Genomic DNA, 12,734 nt, shown 5'->3' on the forward strand with positions numbered 1-12,734 from the left:
GATTGGAGCTCAGTTGAGCATTTACCATGTAAAAATTAATAGTGTAGGAAAAGACTAGCAATGTATCTAACGCGAGAAAAAGGGTGTAGAGAAGAGAAAAGGACATCCTTCACTAGAGTAGAACCTCTACAAATGTGACAACAGTACTTCATTTCATTTTTTCCTTCAACAATTATAAGAAACCTTTCTCATCACTATTTCAGTCGAACAATCACAAACAAACTGAATTAGAATGCATAGAAGATACTGTCAAGTCTGCTACAAAGAAGGTGGTGGTCTTCTATTGAGCTAGTAAACTACTCATACCTGCCAGTATGCTATATCTGTAATGTTATGACCCTTTAGGCTGTGATCATAGCGTAGTATCTGTTAACTGTGGCAAGTGGGATCAATGGTCAAAACATTATTATTATTGTTATTGTATTCTTATTAATTGATTTGAGCGACGAATGGTCGCTGGATCAGTTATTATGATTAGAAGAATAAACAATTAAATTTGGGAAGAAATGATTGACGTGTGAATCGCAAAAGGAATGTGAAAATAGAAAATATATGTAAACATTATTTTGGGGTTTTGAATAAACAAATAACTAGCTGTGGACATTAGGTTGGTCTGAGACACGTAATTAGGTGACGTAAGAGAACATGTGATGTAGTTAGTTTTGGAGAGATTCAGAGAGTTGAGGATTGACCACCAAAGCGGACAGACTTCTAGACAGGGGTGGACAGACAGCTAGGGAGCGAGCTGTAAGAATAGAAAATGTAGACTAACTGCAGATCCTGTGAAAACCATTTGAGACAACTGTAATAAATTTATATTATAAAAATATAAAGAGTTGTTTTAATGGTTTCACAAATAAGAACAAATGTCTCAATTGGATGGTGCTGATCGCTTCATGGTTCGTCACGGAGCAGCGGGAAGATACAGAAGAACTCTTCAAGAAAAAAAGGTATGAGGCATATATTATTCTTCTTACATATGAACTGTAAAAATATCCTGTGTGATAAGTCTGATACAACATTATTCAGTTTACACGTCAATATCATGTACTCCTGGCTAAACAACATACATACGATTTATACGTTTATTATTTGTCTGTTAAAAGAACAATATCTTACATCCACTAGATAACACATGACACGTTTTAATATATCATCTCCAATATAAACCAATATACAACATATCTCTATAAAGCCATTATTTGCCCACGGATGGAGTACTGTTGTCACATCTGGGCTGGTGCTCCAACCACTAGTCTCTCTCTCTTAGACAAGGTCCAAAAAGAGAGCTTCTAATCTTGCACTGTCTACCAAGTTCTAAGTCTTGCCCAATTGCTGTAATGTTGCATACTTATTGTTTTACAAGTGCTTCTACACAATGTACTCTTACAAACTGTACCTGTAGATCCCTCCCCCATGCAAATACCCATGAGAGTTGTAGAATAATCAAAAGAACTGTAGTAGTCAATAACACACAACAATAATAATAATAATAATAATAATTTTATGTGATGGCAACGTTGACCCTTCACTTCTCACAAGAGTAAAATCATCAGGTTCTTGCAACAGTATCAATCGAAACATGGATCAGTAATTTTATACTTCATGATGCAATAAACACTACTTGATATATTTTATACTGTTTGCTATATTTTTGTCTTGGGTATCAATAATAAAAAAAGTAAAAAAAGCAAAGTTCTCATACTCAGTTTGTACAAAAGGAATCAGATGCAGCTCAATTTTTTATGGTACTTAAGTGCAATAGCATTTACTGATAGGCTGAAAGATGAGTTTTGTGCACAAGAAATGTAATACAATGGAGATGAGAACTATAATGTAGAGAAAAATATTTGTGGATCGTGAAGTTGTTGAGATTATTCAAAAATGTTATTACTTTGGTGATACCATTGGAGCACAGGTAGGAGCAGGTGCTAGTGTAATAGCAAGAACTGAGAGTGGATGGAATAGGTTTAGGGGAATTTCTGCCATTATTAACCAACAGAGCATTGCCACTGTCAATCAAGTGAAGAGTCTATCAGACGTATACTAAATGTGATGATGCATGAAATGAAATTTGGAAAGTGAGGGTTGAGGATGTGTTGCATGGAGAGAATTGATATAAAAAAATAATATGATGGACGTGTAAAGTGGATAAATTGATTGATTGGATTAAGTTTCTCAGCTGGGTCTGATAGTTCTGTCACCAGGATTCCATCCTGACAAATCAGAGGTCGCCACCAATGGCCTACAAATGGCCTCATTTCAGAGGTTTTTTTTTTGTTTTGTTTTTTACCTCTGTATGGAGTTGCAGTCAGCAAATTCATAGCTCCACTGACATTGCATGATACATATCAGTGTTATTACCTTTGCTTGATGTTATTACCTTTGCTCAATGTTGTTATCTTTGCTCGATGTTGTTACCTTTGCTTGATGTTATTACCTTTGCTCAATGTTGTTATCTTTGCTTGATGTTGTTACCTTTGCTTGATGTTGTTACCTTTGCTTGATGTTGTTACCTTTGCTTGATGTTATTACCTTTGCTCAATGTTGTTACCTTTGCTCGATGTTGTTACCTTTGCTCGATGTTGTTACCTTTGCTCGATGTTGTTACCTTTGCTCGATGTTGTTACCTTTGCTTGATGTTGTTACCTTTGCTTGATGTTGTTACCTTTGCTTGATGTTGTTACCTTTGCTTGATGTTGTTACCTTTGCTTGATGTTGTTACCTTTGCTTGATGTTGTTACCTTTGCTTGATGTTGTTGGTAACAGATGATTCCTTTGTTTAGATAATATGAAACGTGAATTAAATAAAAGATTCTGCTTGAAATTCCGTACAGATTACTGAGTCTGACCAAATGCACATGAAGGTCAAAGGTTAAATCATCCAAAATGCTGTGAAAATAACATCCGAGATGAGAATAGTCGCCCAAATAATCCAAATTATAATCCTGCATCTCCAAAACATCAAAAACAAACATGCCCTTCATTAACCCAAAAACTAAGGTAGCAATACGATAAAAATTCAGGTAAAATAGGTATGGAAAAACCTGTTTTTTTTATTCCTCTTCATTTTAGAAAAGTTTTAAAAAATCATTAGATCGGCTGATGAAACGGTCACATTTGGTACCTATAACTCTGCAGGTTGAGTTTCCAGTATTTCTATAAAATCAAAAGCACTAATGGATGACGAAAATAATGTATATAGTTATTTGAATAAAAAGTATATAAATGCTCTTGCACAAGTAATTGAACACTCTCGTCATTTCTCCTATAACAGGTGAATTGAAAGAAAGCTTTTGAGAGAGTACCAAGAGAGATTGCTTGGTGAGTTTTGTATAAACTAGGGGCAAACAAGTGGTTACTGAAGGTTGTTCAAGCAATGTACAGAAAAGCTTAAAGTTATATTAGAATTAACAGCACATTATGTGACAGTTTTAATGCTAAATTAGTACATCAAGGTTGTGTACCATGTCTGTTGCTTTTTGTGTGTCTCTTAAAAGCATTGTCGAGGGAGCTTTGTCCAGGTTGCCAAAGAGATACTGTATGTTGGTGATTTAATACTTGCCTGTGAAACAATGGAAGACTTACTTGTTAAGGTAAAGACTTGGAGGAATGCTATGGAAAGTACAACGTGATGATTGGTGGTTGTAGTGTTGGAAAGTTACCAAAAAGAGAAAAGTTTGCTCAGTTTATGAAAAGGGAGTTGGGTTAGGGTTAGGGTTAGGGAGTTGGGTGCAATTCAATGTGTTGTGATACTGGGTGCACAAGAATTGCAGTGAAAATGCGTATAGGTTAAGAGAGATAACCAGTTTATATGCAAGAAGACTATGAAAACTTGGATGTAGATAAAATTTATCTGAAGGGCAAAACTATTAAGGTTGTTAAGCTTTGTTACCTTGTGAGACTTCAAGGTTATGGTCACATTGAAAATAAAAAAGTGCCTAGGTTAGATGTTGTAGCATTACCTACACATGTTCAACACATTACACAGAGTCCCACTAGTGGCTGTCAGACCTGAATTATCTCCCCTTTTCATGACAGTAGGTGGCATTTCCATCTGTGGTATAAAAAGCGGTGCACAGTAAATTAACTCTTTTTGAGCTGACCCCAGACACACCTGCCACACCTACACCCCTCGTTCTTTCTTTTTCATCCGGGCCTGGCCTTGACAAACAATACACACACACAAAACTATATTCTCTACTTACACATTATTCTACTCAAACTTTATTGTTCATCTTCTCTTGGGAACAATTTAATAGGGAACAGCATGTGTGCGCTCTACAAAACACATACTATACAGTATGTAAGCCTTTCCTCTCTATTTGCACACACACACACAAACCATTTGCAGACCCTCATAAACTCACTTGGATGGAAACAATTTCACATTGAACCCAGTCTGGTTCACGGACAATAACTGCATTGTGCATACTTCATTATTTTCAAGTTATTTTTATTTGTGTATGCTTATCTTTATTTTATTTAAATACTACCGGGTTGTAAAACACGCTTAAATATATTTCAATTCATACAGATTTCGTATTTATTATTACAGAACCAATTTTCTATTGAATATTATATTGTACCTAATATATAGCAGTGATGGGACGATTCCAAAATTTTTCCGATTCCAATACAATTATCAATTCTGTTCTAAATTTCTGCTTCCGATACGATTTCCGATTCCGATTCTTTTAAGATTAATAAGTATTTAATTAGAGATTTGTTGTGTGTGTTTTTTTTTAAATTTCAAATTTCCGGGTAATTTCCGTGTATATATTTTTCTCAAATGTTTTCCTTGTAATTGATTGAAAATTGTAAGACAAAAGATTTATTTTGATTTTAAGATAAAGCAATATTGTTGGTATACAACATGATAGTTTAAAGTTTTCATAAACAGTTGAAAATAGTCGACGATTGGTAGGCTAAATGAGAAAACGATGTAAGAACAAAATATTTAACACCGGTCCTACCATTGTTACGAACGAATTTCAAAATAATGTTACTATTTAGAAAACCATTTTTAACATGAGGAGGGCATGGCTTATTCTGTGCCTTCTCTCTATAAATTAAGTTAAAATGTTATTTTAATTATAAAAATTGGGTGGGTTATTAAATTGATTTGCTTTGCTGTAAACAAAAACAAGATGCAAATAATAACAAATTTTTAGATTAACACTCAGTTAAATCACCATTCTAAAAAAGAAATATTACTTTTATAAGTGATTAGATGTGTAATCTTTTTTGTGTGTGTAATCATTTTTTTTTTTTTTTGTGTAATAATTTTTTTTTTTTTTTTTTCATTTAACATTCTTTCATTGTTCTAATTATTTCAGCGTCCCCAATTATATCTGGCAAAATATGCTCATTTTTGCTATGTTTATGCTGGTTATCTCCCTTAGATTTAATGATCCGTTGACATAAGCGCCCAATTATTTACCAATGAAACTCGTCTTCCTAAAAAAAAGTAGCGGACATTAAAAACTTTTTTTTTTTTTTTTTTTTTACTACAGACAACAAAACGAAAAAGTCGGAAAAAAATCAAACGACAAATTAAATCAGGCAAGATAAGTAATTTTTTTTTTTTTCATCTAACTTAAACTTTATTCTGTTCGCAAAACAAGTAGTGTCGAGTGTTACGTGAAAACAAGAAGAAATGCCCGAAAAATCTTCTCGCATTTTTTTTTTTTTTAATTTACAAATAAACGCTGCATATGACTAAAGCAATAAATGGTATTTTTTTTAGATTAGGTCCACTCACTCCACCTCCACAATATTCTTTTATAAGTTTTCTATTATGCTAATCGCATTGAAATTTTGCAGAAATAAGTTGTTATCGAGGTATAAAAAGTTGTATTATGCATTGTATTCTTATGCGGCCCGGCCATCGTTTTTACACGCGTGCGCGCGCCATAAACAAATCTACGCGCGTAACAAAGATGGCCGCCAAAGAATACAATGTATAATACAACATTCTATATCTCGATAACTAATTATTTCTGCAAAATTTCAAGGCGATTTTCGTATTCAGCATGGCCGAAAACCTCGAAAAGTCGTCATTTAAAAGAAAATTGTGGAGGTGGTGGAGTGGACTGGTGGTGGTGGTGGACCTAATCTGAAAATTTACCGTTTCATTTTGTGTTATCACTTTTCGGTTGTTTTTGTGCTCAATGTGGCCTGATTGTCCTACTGAAGACTTGCTTTTTAGAGGTAATACTCCTAACCTCATGTTAAGAACGGCTTTCGGAATAAATACCCTGTGCTGGTAAGTCTTCAGTGGGACAACAACTGACTGTTTTTGTAAATCGTTGCCTAATTTTACCGTGCCAAGTTTGGCACGTCATGGGGAGTAATCTATATAGGACTCAAATAAATAAATAAATAAATAAAATAAAAATAGGTGCTAAATGCACTTACTGATCCGCGCTATTTTTTAAATCGTATTTCCAAGTTTAATTAAAGTTTTATGATATGCTTTCTTTTATTCAATTGTAAGGTTAAAAGTACAGAACAGGTACAAAACACCCTCCCCTTCCCATGTTAAGAATGGCTTTTTTAAATAATAACGTTCAGCACAGATCAATAAGTGCATGAGTACCTAAAAATAAATAATCTTCTTCTTTTTTTTTTTTTTACACGGTGGTCACCACTTATCAAGGCCCGGAAGCCACTCAGGGATAAGGGTTATTGCAAGTACAATACGTTAGTATGGAGATTTAATGAAGTGTTTACTTAAGGGGGCGGTTGGTTCATTAGGAATTTGTTTACGTTGGACTTGAAAATATCCAGGTTGTAATCAGGTGGAAAGCAGGCAGACGAAACAGTTCCACAGACGTGCAGAAGAAAGAAGCTTTGTTCATGGAATGTACGTTTTGATTTAGGCACGGATAAAGAGTAGGGAAAATTTTTGACAGTGGATTCAGCTAGACGGGTGTTTTTCGTGAAAGATTGGCGAGGGGGGGGACCAGAGATTGGAGTTCAGACGAGCACCTGCTAGGGAAATAACGATAAAACAAGGATAGGCTCGCAATGTCTCTTCTGTGGGAGAGAGGTTGCATGATAGAGAAAAGGGCATCCCCCACTAAGCCACGAAGTCTATTTTGTACTCTGTCAAGGCAGGATAGGCTGTTTTTAGCAGCTCCTGCCCAGAGATGGCAGCAGTATTCCATCCTTGGACGTACTTGGCTTTTATATAGATAGAGAATTGCATCAGTAGTGAGATATCTTCTGGAGCGGTAGAAGGATCCCACCATCTTTCCAGCGACCTTGGCAACAAACTTGATGTACGTGTTCCGTGTTCCATCAGATCTTTTCTTTTAGAAATAGACCATTGTTAAACCGGAATAATCATCTATAAAATTTGAAGTTTTCTCTGCCCATCAGTTTCACAGGACTGTTCAAGTCACAATGTACCAGTAATAGGATTTTCGTGGCTTTCTTGTCTGGTATCTTGTTTTGACACTTTTCTTTTCCCTGTGTACAAATGTCGTAGTTTGTCAAGTTTTTTTATGTTTTTATTTTCATTCCATCAAACCTTAAACTGCAAATGTAATTTTAAAAGCACAAATCGAAATAATCGTATGATAAAAATAACACCTTTCGAAAATGACTTTGCGACTCCAAAAACGTACACAACCCGAAGAAAAGCAGAAAAATAATTTTTAAAAATAAAAAAAATGTTTTGTTTCTTACCGGGACACGTAGGCAAATTCTCGGGAGCGAACTTTTCGAAAAAAGGTTAAACCCTCCTCTCGTGGGTGCAAGGTTTGAAGAAGTGTGTATTAATCTACAAGAGGTTTTCAAGTTTGTATCCACTGACCGCAAAATCAAGCGAAAGGCCATGTTTTGTCCTGGAAAAACTTTGGTTTTCCTGCTTATCTCCCTTGTTGTAATTGGGCGGTGTCTTTGCACATTCTTAACCGGTTTTCTTGTCTCCTAAGGACATAGCCAGTTTTGTAATTATAAACTCGCTTCCCTGGTTCCTGGCTTTAGTAGAGGCCATTTGAGTATACATGTTATGTTTTAGCGAAGGAATAAAATGAAGGATATATATCTCATATGTTTTTAGATAGAGTGATGTGACTGATGTGGTTCTCGATTAGTCAACTGTGTCGGATATATACTCGAGAGTCAAAACAATGATAAGAATATTCTCTTGTCATAGCCCCAGCCCCAGTGATTACAAAGCATATAACTAATAAATGACAAAAGTCTATATTCCAAATTGTATGATATTGGCCATCTTACAATTTATTCCTTTAAATCCGTTGACACAATTCTTGACAGCAACTGTTTCGTAGAGTAAAATCATTCATTTAATTATTTATATCATTCAATGAATCTATTTTGCCTTTAACTTTGAGGAGAATTGGATTTTGTATTCAAGCCTAAATGCATTTTATTTTTTATTATTTATCTTTTTTGTGGACTGATAGCTTCTACTTTTTCTGAAGAATAATAGAATATTAATAAGAATTAATTAGTTATAATTCCAAAACCTGGTGTATTTAATTCACACTTATAATATTTTATTTATATATTTTTTATTGTTTATAAAGTAAGTCTTACACGTGTTTTATTAAATAGCATTAGCCCACTAAACAACTCATCAGAAACACATGTATGCCCCTCAAAAAAAAAAAAACGATAAAAAGTTGGGTTTTTTCTTTTTTCTTGAAATAAAGAAAGATTTGGTAAAGAAAAATGTTGATAAAAGGAAAAGGAAATATTTAAAATTCGCAAAAACAAAAGGAAAAATAAAATACTTATTGAACACCCCCCCTCCCCAATAATAATTGAAGTAAAAATACACGTGGGGAAACCATCTTATGTTGCTATTTTTGATTTTGAAAAGATTATAGCGATATACATAATAAAATGGGATTGAATGAAACATTGAGAGAATAAAACGATCACTTAAAAACACCAAAATTTAATTATACCTTTACCTCAAATAAAAACTGCAACTTTTCCCAAAACAATTTTTCTCCTAAGGAAAGTACAAAAATTATTTGCTATAATTGTGGGCGACCTAATCACAAGATTTTCCAATGTAGATAGAAAATTTTCAAAAGGGACTCCATTAAAAATGTGGAGAGCTCCATTAGCGAACATACATCTTTATTTTCATGTATGTTTGATGCTTCAACAAACAATAATAATTTTCTTGTCGATTGTGGTGCAATGGCACATGTAATTATGAAGGTATCAGATTTTATCAATTTTGATACCAACTTTAACCCTCAGAGTCATTTTGTAGAGCTGGCCAATAGAAGTCGAGTAAACAATATTATTTTGAAGAAAAGCGATGCTAAAATCTTGCTAAGGAACAATAAAGGTGAACTTTGTTTCTGTATTCTGGAAAACCCTCTTCTAATCCCAAAATTTAAACAAAATATATTTTCTGTACAAGACACCATTAAACAAGGTACAAATATAAACTTTAGCCCCAGTAAATCAAACCTGATGAACCGAATGGAACTGTATTTGACATTAAAGAAAATGGAGGACTATATTATTTAAATAGTGCAGTCCCATCAAAAATCGTCTGCCATGATTTAAAGACATACCTGGGTACTAAAATATTCCTGATATCAAAAAGTTGCCGACTGTAGTTGATGGAATGAAAATAAAAACATAAAAAAACTTGACAAACTACGACATTTGTACACAGGGAAAAATGACAAAGTGTCAAATCAAGATACCAGACAAGAAAGCCACGAAAATCCTATCACTGGTACATTGTGACTTGAACAGTCCTGTGAAACTGATGGGCAGAGAAAACTTCAAATTTTATAGATGATTATTCCGGTTCAACAATGGTCTATTTCTAAAAGAAAAGATCTGATACCTTGCTAGCAACTAAAAAAAATATTTAGCTGACATGGCCTTCTACAGTGCAGTAAAGTGTATTCACTTTGACAATGGTATAGAATTCACAAATAAAGATTTTGAACCATTGTATCAAACATGAAAAATCCGCCCCTAATTCGCCTCACCAAAACGGAAATGCAGAAAGATCATGGTAGACACTCTTTGAAATGACAAGATGTCTACTCATTGAATCAAAACTCCCCAAAAACCTCTGGACATATACACTTATGGCTGCTGTATATATATGCAACTGGTGCTTTAACAAAATACCACATATGAAGCTTCCTGCTGTAGAAAACCAAATTTAAACAAAATGCATGTATTTGGTTCAACTTGCTTTGCATTTATAGATAAAGAGAAAATTAAATATTAAAACTGGTAGCCCAGCTAATTTAGTATTTTTTCCAGAGAAAAATAAAATAAAAAGAATCCAATATGTACAATTCACAGACACATTTATTTTCAAAGACAAAAATCCATTATATGAAGAGGATGAATTAATATTTCCTCAAATTAATAAAACAAATGACGACAATGAAGTCGCCATTGATGGGGACAAGAGTATTAATAATGATGACAGCGATGATGCTGATGTTAAAGTCAGACGTTACCCCCAAAGAAGTAGAAAACGACCCAATTTTTTTGTGATCAACAATTTGAAAGATTATCAAATCAACTATTGCTATTCCATGGAAAATATGCTAAGAAGCTTTAATGAAGAAATTAATTCAGAACATTGTCAGCAATGGAAAATAGTAATGAAAAAAAGAAATAGATGCTTTAACAGAAAATAATACCTATCTGGTAGTACCTCTCCCAAAAGATAAACATATAATTTCTGCAAGGTGGGTCTTTACAAAAAAGACTACAGCATCAAGCATTGAACAGTACAAAGTTAGATTTGTTGCTAAAGGATACTCTCAGATTTACGGTAAAGAATATTTTTCTACGTTTCCATTGACCACAAACCTAATGACAATTAGAATTTTATTGCAAATCGCATCACAATATAACCTTAACAGCCACGATCAAATTAATTCACGTTCTGCTATCAACCAATCAGAAAACAGATTGCTCCATAAAAATTAAACCTTGCACATTTTTTTTTCATGTCAACACGAGAAGGGTCTTTTGCTTTTTGCCTGTAAAATTATAAAGTTCGGAACCTGTACAGAACAGCTCTCCACTGATAATTCATCATCTCCAAGACTTACATAGAATAACTAACCATCAGAAACTCTTTTGAAGTTAAACATGTCTTACAACTCAATATGTAGATTTTATTTTTTGGAGTTTAGAAAGATTTTTATTAGTTGAAAATGTTTTGAGTTAACACGTTCTTGTGAAAATTTCCTAGTTTTAAAGTTGTGGAGAAAAGCGAGTTCAAACAAAGCAAAAAAAAAAAAAAAAGGATAGAGAGCAGCAATTAAAGGATTTGCCCTTTAGCATCCATAGGAACCACTTGAATCACTTGCCAATTCAGCCACTACACTATCATGGTTCTGTTCTCTTCTAGATAGTGATCTTCCCAGGCATTATTTCCTTCTTCTTTTGTTGGTGGCCTGCACCCCCTTCTCTCTCTCTCTCTCTCTCTCTCTCTCTCTCTCTCTCTCTTTCTCTCTCTCTCTTCAAAATTAATTGGCCCAGTCGTTTAAGAGTGTATAGGGAATGAACGCACGCACACACACACACACACACAAATACACACACACACACACACACACACAAATACACACACACACACACACACACACACAAGCATAATAAAATGGGATTAAATGAAACATAGAGAGAATAAAACAGTTACCAGGTAGCAAGTTCCCCAGGAATCACTTGCATCACTTGACGATTTAGCCACCACCCGAGCATGGTTCTTTTTTTTCTGTTCTCTTCTAGAGAGTGACCTTGCCAGGCATTATTTCCTTCTTCTTCTTCTTCTGGAGATTGTTTACTATCGGTGGGCTACACACACACACTCTCTCTCTCTCTCTCTCTCTCTCTCTCTCTCTAGGGAATGCCAACAAGTTCACTTGCAATAAATTTTGCAGACATTTAGAGTGCCCCTTTTGGAAGGTCTTTAGATGTTTCACATTAGCTTCAAAGTGTAATATCTGTTGTGTTTTAGGTCAGAAGGAGAGAAATTTTTCTTGACTGTGACAATTTGAATTTGGGGGCATTTTCAAAGATTGCAGGCAAAGCAAAAAGTTGTGAAAAAATAAATATACACAGAAAAAATGGTGGTCTCATTAGCGCCATAATTGAGTTCAAAAATCGAAAATACTGATCGAAACACATTTGATAAATTTCATCAATCGTGCAAAAATGTAATGTTCTACCAGTATTTTGTTTAATTTTCGATTTTCAAACGATTATAGAAACTCATTTATAGCTCTAATCTAATTTTGGTTTTTGTTTTAACTTGACAGGTTTTACATTGCCTTTATTCTTAAGTCAAAAAATCACTTTAAAATAAGGTAAAACAGAAAAAATTATGCAGGTAAAAGAGTAACTTAGCTTGCATTTGGTAACATTTATTTGTTGTACACTTATTTATTAAATAAATTTTTTTTTTTCACACTTTTTTGTTTTGTTAGCTATTTTTGAAAATGTGTAATTTTTGTCCTGTAAAATGGTGTCCTGTCACATACATACATAGCAGACATTACCAAGACTGCTGCAAAGTAGGTAGGCTCCCTCTACTGCATTAGAAAAATATATTTGCAAGTATCCTATACAAAGCCACCATTCGCCCATGCAAGGAATATTGTTACCGTATATGTGTCGGTACATCAAAAGAGTCTTCAATCTAATAAATCTTGCACTGTCAACCAAGTTCAACCCCTGTCCCATCACTGCAA

The 12,734-nt window shown here is 34.1% G+C and overlaps 1 protein-coding gene across 1 annotated transcript in view; it reads right to left on the reverse strand.

Annotated features, from left to right (window-relative positions):
• The window catches only part of LOC145263146 (iron-sulfur clusters transporter ABCB7, mitochondrial-like), a 103,544-nt gene extending 95,642 nt beyond the window's left edge, over positions 1-7,902 (reverse strand). The window contains exon 1 of the mRNA XM_080120121.1: positions 7,696-7,902. Coding sequence (XP_079976247.1) covers positions 7,696-7,845 — 150 coding nt within the window. The 5' untranslated portion in view covers positions 7,846-7,902. The remainder of the gene's footprint in view (positions 1-7,695) is intronic.
• Positions 7,903-12,734: the final 4,832 nt, after the last annotated feature.

Source organism: Euprymna scolopes, chromosome 38, assembly GCF_053919585.1.
Source record: "Euprymna scolopes isolate OS-2025 chromosome 38, ASM5391958v1, whole genome shotgun sequence".
Classification (NCBI taxonomy): Eukaryota; Metazoa; Mollusca; class Cephalopoda; order Sepiida; family Sepiolidae; genus Euprymna; species Euprymna scolopes.